This window comes from Lontra canadensis, unplaced genomic scaffold (assembly GCF_010015895.1).
Source record: "Lontra canadensis isolate GAN:19392208 unplaced genomic scaffold, GSC_riverotter_1.0 scaffold77, whole genome shotgun sequence".
NCBI lineage: Eukaryota > Metazoa > Chordata > Mammalia > Carnivora > Mustelidae > Lontra > Lontra canadensis.
This window is the reverse complement of record NW_022631071.1, coordinates 9,402,928-9,416,912: the sequence shown is the minus strand read 5'-3', so window position 1 is coordinate 9,416,912 and position 13,985 is coordinate 9,402,928. Positions and strand designations below refer to the sequence as shown.

At 36.9% G+C, this 13,985-nt stretch overlaps 1 protein-coding gene across 1 annotated transcript in view; it reads left to right on the top strand.

Annotated features, from left to right (window-relative positions):
- The window catches only part of DACH2 (dachshund family transcription factor 2), an 842,698-nt gene that overhangs the window by 732,771 nt on the left and 95,942 nt on the right, over positions 1–13,985 (top strand). Inside the window, exon 7 of the mRNA XM_032881812.1 lies at positions 3,963–4,098. Coding sequence (XP_032737703.1) covers positions 3,963–4,098 — 136 coding nt within the window. The remainder of the gene's footprint in view (positions 1–3,962; positions 4,099–13,985) is intronic.

Here is a 13,985-nt window from a genome sequence, read left to right as displayed (position 1 = left end):
CCTGCTGGGTTTAGGGTTTCTTTCTTGTTCTTTCTCCAGCTCCTTTAGGTGTAGGGTTAGGTTGTGTACCTGAGACCTTTCTTGTTTCTTGAGAAAGGCTTGTACTGCTATATATTTTCCTCTCAGGACTGCCTTTGTTGTGTCCCACAGATTTTGAACCATTGTATTTTCATTATCATTTGTTTCCATGAATTTTTTTAAATTCTTCTTTAATTTCCTGGTTGACCCATTCATTCTTTAGAACGATGCTGTTTAGTCTCCATGTATTTGGGTTCTTTCCAAATTTCCTCTTGTGATTGAGTTCTAGCTTCAGAGCATTGTGGTCTGAAAATATGCAGGGAATGATCCCAATCTTTTGATACCGGTTGAGACCTGATTTAGGACCGAGGATGTGATCTATTCTGGAGAATGTTCCATGAGCACTAGAGAAGAATGTGTATTCTGTTGCTTTGGGATGAAATTTTCTGAATATATCTGTGATATCCATCTGGTCCAGTGTGTCATTAAAGGCCTTTATTTCCTTGTTGATCTTTTGCTTGGATGATCTGTCCATTTCAGTGAGGGGAGTGTTAAAGTCCCCTACTATTATTGTATTATTGTTGATGTGTTTCTTTGATTTTGTTATTAATTGGTTTATATAGTTGGCTGCTCCCACGTTAGGGGAATAGATATTTAAAATTGTTAGATCTTCTTGTTGGACAGATCCTTTGAGTATGATATAGTGTCCTTCCTCATCTCTTATTATAGTCTTTGGCTTAAAATCTAATTGATCTGATATAAGGATTGCTACTCCTGCTTTCTTCTGATGTCCATTAGCATGGTAAATTCTTTTCCACCCCCTCACTTTAAATCTGAAGGTGTCTTCGGGTTTAAAATGAGTTTCTTGTAGGCAACATATAGATGGGTTTTGTTTTTTTTATCCATTCTGATACCCTGTGTCTTTTGATTGGGGCATTTAGCCCATTAACATTCAGGGTAACTATTGAGAGATATGAATTTAGTGCCATTGTATTGCCTGCAAGGTGACTATTATTGTATATTGTTTCTGTTCCTTTCTGATCTACTACTTTTAGGCTCTCTCTTTGCTTAGAGGACCCCTTTCAATATTTCCTGTAGAGCTGGCTTGGTGTTTGCAATTCTTTCAGTTTTTGTTTGTCCTGGAAGCTTTTAATCTCTCCTTCTATTTTCAATGATATTCTAGCTGGATATAGTATTCTTGGCTGCATGTTTTTCTCGTTTAGTACTCTGAATATATCATGCCAGCTCTTTCTGGCCTGCCAGGTCTCTGTGGATAAGTCTGCTGCCAATCTAATATTTTTACCATTGTATGTTACAGACTTCTTCTCCCGGGCTGCTTTCAGGATTTTCTCTTTGTCTCTAGGACTTGTAAATTTTACTATTAGGTGACGGGGTGTGGACCTATTCTTGTTGATTTTGAGGGGGGTTCTCTGACCCTCCTGGAGTTTGATGCTTGTTCTCTTTGCCATATTGGGGAAATTCTCTCCAATAATTCTCTCCAGTATACCTTCTGCTCCCCTCTCTCTTTCTTCTTCTTCTGGAATCCCAATTATTCTAATGTTGTTTCATCTTATGGTGTCACTTATCTCTCGAATTCTGCCCTTGTGTTCCATTAGCTGTTTGTCCCTCTTTTGCTCAGCTTCTTTATTCTCTGTCATTTGGTCTTCTATATCGCTAATTCTTTCTTCTGCCTCATTTATCCTAGCAGTGAGAGCCTCCATTTTTGATTGCACCTCATTAATAGCTTTTTTTATTTCAACTTGATTAGATTTTAGTTCTTTTGTTTCTCCAGAAAGGGCTTTTATATCTCCCGAGAGGCTTTCTCTAATATCTTCCATGCCTTTTTCGAGCCCAGCTAGAACCTTGAGAATCGTCATTCTGAACTCTAGATCTGACTAATTACCAATGTCTGTATTGATTAGGTCCCTAGCCTTTGGTACTGCCTCTTGTTCTTTTTTTTGTGGTGAATTTTTCCGCCTTGTCATTTTGTCCAGATAAGAGTATATGAAGGAACAAGTAAAATACTAAAAAGGTGGCAACAACCCCAGGAAAATATGCTTTAGCCAAATCAGAGGAGATCCCAAATCGTGAGGGGGGGGGAGATAAAAAGAGGTTCAGAGAGAAAAAAAAAGAAAAAAGAAAAATGAAACAAATAAAAAAAAGAAAACCAATAATGAAAAAATATAAAAAGGAAAAAAATATGTATATATATTAGATAAACTAGTTAAAAAACGTTAAAAAAGAAAAGGGTTAAAGTTAAAAAAATTTAGCAGAAGAAGAGAAAAAAAAATGAAAAAGAAAAAAATTAACTGCAAGGCTAAAGTATTATGGGGAGTAAGCCATGAGTTCCGTGCTTTGCTTTCTCCTCCTCTGGAATTCCGCTGCTCTCCTTGGTATGGAAACTGCACTCCTCGTAAGTGAACTTGGTCCTGGCTGGGTTTCTTGTTGATCTTCTGGGGGAGGGGCCTGTTGTAGTGATTCTCAAGTGTCTTTGCCCCAGGCAGAGTGCACCGCCCTTACCAGGGGCCGGGCTGAGTAATCCCCTGGGGTTTGCTTTCGGGAGCTTTTGTTCCTTGAGCGCTTTCTGTAGAGTTCCGGAGGACAGGAATGAAGATGGCGGCCTCCCAGTCTCTGGCCCAGAGGAGCCGAGAGCCCGGACCCCCACTCCTCAGTGCGCCCTCAGAGAACAGCGCCCAATTACTCCTTTCACCCTGGCCTCCGGCCGCGCTCCCAGCTGACCGAGCCTGCGATCGGTTCAAGGTAATCCCGAGCCGAGAGTCATTCCTCGGCTCTGTCTCTGTAGCCGGCTTCTCTGTTCTAATACCTGCAAGCTCTGTGACACTCAGACACCCCCGATCCTTCTGTGACCCTGCGGGTCCTGAGGCCACACTGACCCTGCATGGGCTTCACCCCGGTCAAGCCGCTGGAGTGATGTCCCTCAGCGGAACAGACTTTTTTTTTTTAAGATTTTATTTATTCACCCGACAGACAGAGATCACAAGTAGGCAGAGAGGCAGGCAGAGAGAGAGAGGGAAGCAGGCTCCCTGCTGAGCAGAGAGCCCCATGCGGGACTCGATCCCAGGACCCTGAAATCATGACCCGAGCCGAAGGCAGCAGCCCAACCCACTGAGCCACCCAAGCGCCCCCGGAACAGACTTTTAAAAGTCCTGATTTTGTGCTCCGTTGCTCCACCGCTTGCCGGGAGCTGGCCCCTCCCCCCGCGGTCTATCTTCCGTCACTTTGGATTCACTTCTCCGCCAGTCCTACCTTTCAGAAAGTGGTTGATTTTCTGTTTCTAGAATTGCTGTTCTTCTTCTCTTCGATCTCCCATTGGATTTGTAGGTGTTTGCAATCTTTAGATAAGCTATCTAGCTGATCTCCTGCTACCTGAAGTAGTCTCAGCCTGCTACTTCTCTGCCATCTTGACTCCTCCCCCCCTGTTTCCATAATTTTTATTTGTGCCAGCCAAAACACTCAATATGTACCAGATGGCATTATTTGTGAGTTTTATTCCTAGGTTCTCAAGTGTTTACTTTTAGAAGATCTTCTTAGAGAGTAAGATCACTCTCCAGGCTTTGGCATATACTTTATATAAATATAAGAGTTTACACTAATGATAATCTTCCTTGCACACCTATATTCATAATTCTTCATGAATTTTCTAGAAAAGGAAATGGAAACTAGACTTTCTTGAACCTTTTACGTATATCCAGTATGGTACTAAGCCCTTTCACGTTCTCTTATTGGCCTCCATAATATCCCATTAATTTTATAAGAACAAAAAATGTGCATTTGTCTGAAGATACAAGTTTAAGACCAAGTATCATGAGCATACATTCTTTTGGGATAAGTGAGAGGTCAAAATTTCAAATGTTATGGACTCAACCAACCTGAAAAACTTGGTGAACAGATGAAATTTCCTATTGTGTTTACTTTTGTGTCAGGAACGGATCCCAGAGAGTCCTTCTCCTGCCCCCTCTCTGGAAGAGAATCATCATCCTGACAGTCAGATTTCCTCCCACCCCAGCAGCAGTGTGTCCAGCTCTCCCTCTCAGATGGATCACCATTCAGAGAGAATGGGTAAGTATCTTATCTAAAACAAGGAATTAAAAGACATTCTTTTGGGAATTTCTTCATTAGTCAATAGAAGTGGGAGAAAGAAGGTGGAGGAGTTGATGCCTCCTTAATAAAAATGACTTTTTAAAGTGGTCTTTTTTTTTTTTATTGCTGAAGCAATATGAACAGCAAATGAAACTTTAAGTGTTAAAAGTTTCTTCTCTGGAAGGGTTTTCATTCACCATGTCACTGGATTCCTTGAGAACAGTATGATGGGATCTTTGAAGAGTTTATGTTAGTTCAACATATTGGTATTTAAGAGTTCATGTGATATAATACATATTCTATATTCACAGCATCTTTGAGTAATGAAAGTTAAAATATCTTTTAAACAGTTGATCATTTAAGAGTGATTGAAAAGTAAATCAAGACACAATTTCCTGGGACACCTGGGTGGCTCAGTGGGTTAAGCCTCTGCCTTTGGCTCAGGTCATGATCTCAGGGTCCTGAGATTGAGCCCTGCATTGGGCTCTCTGCTCAGCAGGGAGCCTGCTTCTCCCTCTCTCTCTGCCTGTCTCTCTGCCTACTTGTGATTGCTCTCTGTCAAATAAAAAAAATCTTAAAAATAAAGATACAATTTGCCACAATCTCAATAACTTAGGTAAAAATATTTAACATGTTTTTCCTTTTTTTATTATCTTGGAAGTCTTACACCATAGACACTATCCCAGAAATACTAAAACAGTATTGTCAGTGATGTAGTATGTTGGAGAGTTGAATCTAGCCATAGTTCTGGAACTGAGTAGCTATGAGACCTTGGGTATGTCACTTAATCATCATGAGTTTCTTTACCTTATATATGGAAATAATTACTGCCATGCCTAATGCACTGATTTTTGTGAGATCAAATGAAGTAATTAGTGGAAAAACTCTTGAGAAGTTTAAAGTACTCAGGAAGTGTGAAGGATGACCACTATTTTGTCTGTGTAGATTTACCTTGATTGTTTATCATCCCTTGATGCCTGATTTTCCTTAGGTATACAGGTATTATCAAGTGCATTCAGTTGTAACAATTCTCGTTTTGTATATAATAATTATGAACCAAATGAGACAGGTAAAATATTTATTAATCTTTTGTACCTACACAATCCAATTTCCTAAATATCCATTTCCTTTAGGAAAAAAATATTTCTTTTTTTTAAGATTCAATTTGTTTATTTGAGAGAGAGAGAGAGAGAGTGAAAGAGAGCATGAGAGGGGAAAAGATCAGAGGGAGAAGCAGACTCCCCATGGAGCTGGGAGCCCAGGGAAGGACTTGATCCTGGGACTCTGGGATCATGACCTGAGGTGAAGGCATTAGCTTAACCAACTGAGCCACCCAGAAATCCAGGAAAAATGATTTCCCTTCCTGTTTTAATCTTACTCTGTAAAGACATTCTTTATATTAAATCTATGTTTTTATAGTTCATAATAGCGATTGCTTTAAGCCATTCCAAAATTATGTTTTTTATTTGTTTGTTTGTTTGTTTGTTTGTGGGTAGGACAGGAATTTGAGGGATTAGCAGAGGTGTTAGATTCTGAATTTGTGCTGGGGAATGGTGAAGTTTATTTCTGCCTTTTAGAAATTTATCCAAGTTTCATTTAGCCTGTGAATATTATATATTGTTTGTGGCTCATAGTAAGCCCAAAGAGTCTCAAATCTGGCTTCCCAGTATAATCACTTGTGGATCATTTACAAATTTGGATGCCTAGGTTACATGCTCAGAGTCTGATTTACCTAGTCTGGAATAGAGCCTGGCAGCACTGTTTTGTTTTGATTTTCAGTGTCTCCTCACGAGATTCTAACCTGCAGCCAGAGTTAAGAACCACTGAGCTAGAACTTGAGGTTAGTGGCTCTAAGGGAGTAAGTTTAATTACTCTAAGGGAGTAAGAGGTGATGGTTTTCTAGCTTTACTTTATTATGACTTTTGGACACAGATTACCTGGTTGTAACAAAACTGTGTGCAACTGATTTAAGGGAGTCTGAGCAAGACAAGAAGATATAGCCAGATGACCACTAATGAATCAAATAACAAAACCACTCATTATTCTGTCAGGATAATCTTTGTACTGATGAGGGGTTGGGGAGAGAGATGAGAGAGAGAATTATTTATTAGGGGCTGGCTAAGAGCACAACACATAAGGAAATATGCTATATGATAGATATACTGAAAGGGAATGGTATCTTACACTTAGAAGTAAAATCAAATACTTCTAAAGCAATGTAATATCCTAAAAAATATATTAACCACATAAAACATTTCTAATTCCACTGGCAGTAATTAGGCTGTCTATGCACATTCCCAGGTGTCTGAGCATAATAGTGAAATTGTCTATAAATGAAAAAAATGTTTGAGGATTTTTGGGTTAAAATGACCATATTATATTTATAGAGCACTACAATTATTTTAAGATTTTATGTATTTATTGGAGGGTGAGAGACAGAGATTGAGAGAGCACAAGCATGGAGAAGAGGGAGAAGAAGGCTCCCCACTGAGTAGGGAGACTTACATGGGGTTCTATCTCAGGACCCTGGGATCAAGACCTGAGCCAAAGGCAGATGCTTAACCAAGTGAGCCTAGCAATATAATTTTAATAAAATATAACAAAAGAGAATTAAATGATAAACTATGAAAATTGGCATGTTTTTCCTCTTTCAATATAAATGTTTTCTGAAGAAGCCTTTATATAATTAATTACCAGAAAGTTATCCTTTACCTATTAATTTTGCTCTATGTGTTTATAAAAAATGATATAAAATGAGTTAAATCTGTAATTATTTTAACTCATTAAATTAAGTGATAAATTCTTTCTAGAAACATTTTGGGAACTAGATTATAATTATGCAGGTAAATAGCTAATTTGCATATGAATTTTAGAAAAGCAAATATTTAAAATGATTTAAAGAAAATATGTGGGCAATTACATATGCACTGTATATTAACTCCACTTTAAAAATTCACATGACTGAGACACCTGGGCGACTCAGTTTGTTAAGCATCCACTTTTAGCTCAGGTCATGATCTCTGGGTCCTGGGATGGAGACCTGCATCAAGCTCTCTGCTCAGCAGAGTCTGCTTCTCTCTCTCCCTCTGTCTGCCTCTCTGTCTACTCATGCTCTCTCTCTCTCTCTAGCAAATAAATAAATAAAATATTTAAAAAAATAAAAATTCACATGATTGAGCAGCTTCTTGGTTTTTAAATTACATAATCATCAAATCAACATAAATGATTCCACTGTTTCAGAAATGGAGATGTATACAATTCATGTTAGTTGTTATTGGAGTAAGAGATCTATTTATATAATATTTTCTACCTTTCTTTTGGGTATTTTGCAAGGAAGTTACTCAGTTTTATGTTTCATTTACAGCTATGATGACCAACAATAGAGAGGAACTTATTGTTGATCAGGATAATGGACCAACCATCAAAAAATTCCAAAGGGATAATAAAGGTAATATGATTTTTGCTTATTTGATGGACATATAAATATTAGATAGGAACTGAATTAACATTCCAGTGCTGTATATTGCATCTACATTTCCTAAACAGAATATATTTATACTGGCTTCAGATAAATTCTTTTAGTAGTAAAAAAATATGTTTGCCTGTAGCTTGCTTATTTAATATTAATAAATTACATATCAGCCTGAAGTTTTTCTGTGCTAGTGATTGGAAACTTCACTTTAAGGCCCTTTATAATGCCTGATCAGAAACATCTGACTGGTAAGTTATTATGTATGCACTTTGTTAACTAAGTTTAAATGACTCACCATTTGATAGTTACATGTGAAAAAACAAGTTGTTGTCATGGAGAAAAGATGTTCCCCCAACAATCAAAAGAGATTTTTAAAATATATGCTTATCTGGACATTTCAAAGGAAAGCTTAGCAAGTTACTCCAACCAAGTATTTACCTGAGTGTTGATAGATATGATACCATTCTAGCTTTTGATCCACTGAGGTACATGTATCATTTCTGCACAGTGTTCAGTTTTTTCTTAGAATATCAGTTTAAAGAAGGTAGGGAGAATAAGAATTTCAAAGTCATGCTATCTTGATCTAAAAACTGAGTATATTTTTGTTTTTGTTTAAAAGGCTAAAGGATAAAATAAAAAGAAAACATACTGGCATATGTTATAGGCTATACATTATGTCTGTCATTGTGAATTAAATAGTAACTCTAAGCTAAAAAGCATAAGCTAACATGTAATTTATCAGATCACCAAATGGCCTGTTTGTACTTCAGCATAGGGTATATTTTTCTATTTCTACTAGTCACAATATACAGAAAAAAAGACTTCATGACCTGAAGAGTTAATGGAGAAATTTTTCTTTCTTCTGTAGACTGAACTTCTTCCTAATTACATAGATGAGAATTTTAGTTAGAATTTGGAATAATGTATGATTTTAATTTCGTTGATCCATGGTTGGTTTCCTTGCCACATGTTTAGTCATTTCTTATCCAAATGCTAAAAGGCTATACCCTCTGGGGCTCCAAGATGTAAATGATTTCTTTAAGAACACTTGCCAGTTTTAATATATTAAAATACCCTAGCTCTTATACAGGTAATGGAATTCTAGTTGAAGTTGAAATTTCAACCCAGCAACAACTTGTTCCTGAGACCTCTTTACTACGAAGTCATGACTATTTGAAGGACAGTGTGGTAGTAAAACAGTTTTTCTAGGAAAATCTCCAGCTGCACATGATATATGTGATTCTATTAGAACTGCAAAACCCATAAGTCAAGATGGCATTTAGGGCTGGCCTGTGTGCTGCAGTGCTCAAGTACACAGTACTGTGTCTTATGAAAAATAAGCTGGTTGGGGCACCTGGGTGGCTCAGTGGGTTAAGCCTCTGCCTTTGGCTCAGGTCATGACCTCAGGGTCCTGGGATCAAGCCCTCCATCAGGATCTCTGCTCAGAGGGAGCCTGCTTCTCCCCCTCTCTCTATGCTTACTTGCAATCTCTATCTGTCAAATAAATAAATAAAATCTTAAAAAAATAAGCTGGAGTGCTAGTACAGATGTACAGTAACTGTTTTTCGTAAAATACAGAATAGTATGTACTGGTATTTCTGGATCTCTTGCTGTGGGAATGGCAGTTTTACTCATTTCAATCAAATAGATTGGTCACGCATTCTGATGAGGGCATTGATAGGAGTGGCATATAAAACTGTACCTAGGTTATAGTGGAAAACTTTCCTTTAAATGAGACATTTGATGTCAAATCCTACCAGTTATATGTGTGATATTAAGATAAAATATATTTTCTTCAATAAATCTGAGTTATTAAAAGGAAGTAAAGTAGAAGTCTCAACATTATCAAATATGACAAGTATGCAGTTAATACACCTGTGGCAAACCTATGTTTTCACATCTGTTTTGAGTAATATCATCATGATTTTAAAAATGATTTATAGCTCTGGAAATTATAAAATGCCACCTTTGCTCTTATGTGGAAACTTTAGAAAAATGGAGAATTACCATTCAAGTAAGACTGGGTGATAGAACAATACATGCCTCGATAATTTACATTTCTCCTTGAATTTTCATATGCAGACATTTCCACCTCTGTATAGTCTCGATTTCCTGGCAGTGATGTCCGTTTAGACTCTGTACAAAGTGACTTACCGAATTAGTATTTTAGTTTTGACTCAAGTATTTTGACTAAACAGGTCAGTTAAGAGAAACCTTTGATTTTATTTTTCCACAGACCTTGTCAAACAAATTGACAAATAAATAAATAAAATCTTAGGGGAAAAAATGAATTCCAGAACTGGTTGTTAAAAACCATGTAACACAATATTATAACATGCAATTTAACTTTTCAAAGAGAAAGAACAAGCAGAGGGAGCAGCAGGCAGAGAGAGAAGCAGACTCCTCGCTGAGTGGTGAGCCTGACACAGGGCTTGATCCCAGGACCCTGGGATCATAACCTCAGCCAAAGGCAGATGCTTAACCAAATATGTCACCCAGGCACCCCAGTTCTGGAATTCCTTAGAGTAGAGCAGTTGTGACTATTCACTGTAGTTTAAACCATGTGGAAGCAAAGGCATAGAGCAAGATCATCTTCCCATGGCAGCCAGTGGTCTCTCAAGCCACTAGCAGGAATAGAGGTTTTTGATATTTTGCATTTTGTACTTGTATTTGCATGTGTACTTGAATTTGTTTATTGGTAACTTTACATGTATAAGAAGCATTGATGATCAAGTCTGGAATTCTACAGAAACAGTGAAACAATAAATTTAACAACTAGCACAAGACTTGAGTCCACTAAACCATTACAGTATAAATCAGTCCACAGGATACAGACAAAAAGCAATAATTTTAACTTCCTTTGATTGTAAGAATCTAAAGTATATCTCATCTAGAATTAAAGTATTATCATGTTTGTTTTTTATACAAATGGACTAATTTCTGTTTCGAGCAGGATTTAGGTTATATGTTGACACCAATAATTTAAATGTTCTCTATTCAATCAAATGATTTGCTCTTTCTATTTCTTTTTTTTAAATTATTATTTATTTATTTATTTATTTTGTTTTTTGTGTGTGTGTTCCAAAGTTCATTGCTTATGCACCATACCCAGTGCTCCATGCAATATGTGCCCTCCTTAATACCTATCACCAAGCTCACCCAACACTTCACCCTCCTCACTTCCAAAACCCTCAGTTTGTTTCTCAGAGTCTCCAGTCTCTCATTGTTCATCTCCCCCTCTGATTTCCCCAACTCACTTCTCCTCTCCAACTCCCAATGTCATCTGTGTTATTCCTTATGCTCCACAAGTAAGTGAAACCATATGATAATTGACTCTCTCTGCTTGACTTATTTCACTCAGCATAATCTCCTCCAGTCCCATCCATGTTGATACAAAAGTTGGAGATGGAGGCGTAATATTCTATTGTATATATAGACCATATCTTCTTTATCCATTCGTCTGTTGAAGGGCATATTGGCTCTTTCCACAGTTTGGCAACTGTGGCCATTGCTGCTTAACAGTACCAAATATTTTGATCCATGAACCTGAAATGTCTTTCCATTTACTTAGGATCTCTATAATTTCTTACAACAGTATTTTATAGTTTTCAGAAAATATATGTCTTACACTTATTTTTTAAAGTTCATTCCCAAGTATTTTATTTTTTCAATATTTTTATTCAATTGTAAATGGGATTGCTTTCTTAATTTCTATTTTGGATTGTTTGCTGTTAATGTATAGAAATGCAATTGATTTTTTATATTGATTTTATATTCTTCAATTTTTCTGTAGATTCCTTAAGATTTTCTGATTATAAAACCATGACTTCTAAAAATGTCGATTTACTTCTTTTTTAATTATATGTCTTTTTTATTTCCTTACCTAATTCCCCTGGCTAGGATCTTTATTATAATGTTAAACAGTAGTGGTGAGAGTGGAAATTCTTGTCTTCTTCTTGTACCAGCTTGCATTCTATCCAACAGTGTAAGAGTGTTCCCCTTTCTCCACATCCTTGCCAATATTTGTTGTTTTCTGTTTTGTTCATTTTTGGCTTTCTAACTGGTGTAAAGTGGTATTGCTTGTGGTTTTGATTGTATTTCCCTGACAGCTAGTGATGTTGAGCATTTTTTTTTCATATCTCTGTTACCATTTGTATGTCTTTGGAGAGTGACTGTTCATGTCTTCTGCCCATTTTTTGACCGGATTATTTGTTTTTTGAGGGTTGAGTTTGAGAAGTTCTCTAAAGATCTTGGATATCAGCCCTTTATCTGTAGTGTCATTTGCAAATATCTTCTCTCATTCTGTGGGTTGCCTCTTAGTTTTGTTGACTGTTTCCTTTGTTGTGCAGAAGCTTTTTATCTTGATGAAGCCCCAAAAGTTCACTTTTGCTTTTGTTTCCTTTGCCTTTGGAACATGTCTTGAAATAAGTTGCTATGGCTGATGTCGAAGTGGTTTCTGCCTATGTTCTTCACTAGGATTTTGACGGATTCCTCTCTCACATTCAGGTCTTTCATCCAGAGTTGATCTTTGTGTATAGTGCAAAGAATGGTCCAGTTTTATTCTTCTGTATGTAGCTGTGAAATTTTCCCAGCACCACTTATTGAAGATACTGTCTTTTTTCCATTGGATTTTTTTTTCCTGATTTGTCAAGGATTAGTTAGCCATAGAGTTGAGGGTACATTTATGGAGTCGCTATTCTGTTCCATTGGTCTATGTGTCTTTTTTGTGCCAATACCATGCTGCCTTGATCACAGCTTTGTAATATAGCTTGCAGTCAGGCGATGTGATGCTTCCAGCTTTGTTTTTCTTTTTCAACTTTCCCTTGGTGTTTCTGGGTCTTTTCTGGTTCCACACAAATTTTAGGATTGTTTGTTCCAGCTCCTTGAAAAATATCAATGGTATTTTAATAGGGATGGCATTGAAAGTATAGATTGCCCTGGGAAGGATAGACTTTTTAACAATGTTTATTCTTACAATTAATGAGAATGGAATGTTTTTTCCATCTTTTTGTGTCTTCCTAAATATCTTTCATAAGGGTTCTGTAGTTTTTAGAGTATAGATCCTTTACCTCTTTGGTTAGATTTATTCCAAGGTATCTTACGGTTTTTGATGCTATTGTAAATGGAATCAGGATTCCTTAATTTCTCTTTCTACAGCTACACTGTTAGTGTATAGAAATGAAACTGATTTTTGTGCATTGATTTTGTATCCTGCCACATTGGTGAATTGCTGTATGAGTTCTAGTAATTTGGATATGTGGTCCTTTGGGCTTTTCACATAAAATACCATATCATCTGTGAAGAGAGAGAGTTTCACTTCTTTTTTGCCAATTCGAATGCCTTTTCTCTCTTTTTGTCGTCTGATTGCTGAGGTTAGGACTTCTAGCACTACGTTGAACAATAGTGGTGAGAGTGGGCATCACTGTAGTGTTCCTGACCAAGGGAAAAGCTCTCAGTTTTTCCCCATTGAAAATGATATTCACTGTGGGCTTTTCATAGATGGCATTTATGATATTGAGGAATGTCCCCCCTATCCCTACACTCTGAAGAGTGTTAATCAGTTAAGGATGTTGTATTTTGTCAATCTTTTTATTCTGAATCAATTGAGAGGATCATATGATTCTTGTCTTTTATTAATGTGCTCTAGCATGTTGATTGATTTGTGAATGTTGAACCACCCTTGCATCCCAAGAATAAATCCCATCTGGTCGTGGTGGGTAATTTTAATGTACTGTTGGATCCTATTAGCTAGGATCTTTTTGAGTATTTTGGCATTTATGTTAATCAAGGATATTGGTCTATAATTATCCTTTTTGATGGAGTCTTTGCCTGGTTTTAGGATTAAGGTAATCCTGGGCTTATTTCTTCCAGGTTTCTTAATTTGTTGGCATATAATTGCTGGTAAAATTTTCTAATGATTTTTTCTATTTCCTTGGTGTTAGTCATAATCTCTCCCCTTTCATTCATGATTTTATTAATTTGGGTCTTTTCTTTTTCTTTTGGGTATGTCTGGTCAGAGGTTTATTGATCTTATTAATTCCTTCAAAGAACCAGCTTCTAGTTTTGTCCATCTCGCCTACTGTTTTTCTGGTTTCTATTTCATTGTTCTCTGCTCTAATCTTCATTATTTCTCTTCTCCTGCTTAGTTTTGATTTTACTTGCTATTCCTTCTCCAGCTCCTTTAAGTGTAATGTTAGCTTGTGCATTTTGGATTTTTCTAATTTTCTGAGAGAGGCTTGGATGGCTATGTAGGTCCCTCTTATGACTGTCTTTGCAGTATCCCATAGGTTTTGGACCAAATATGTGATCATTCTCTTTAGTTTCCATGGATTGTTTTCATTCTTCTTTAATTTCCTGGTTGACACAATCATTCTTTAGCAAGATGCCCTTTAAC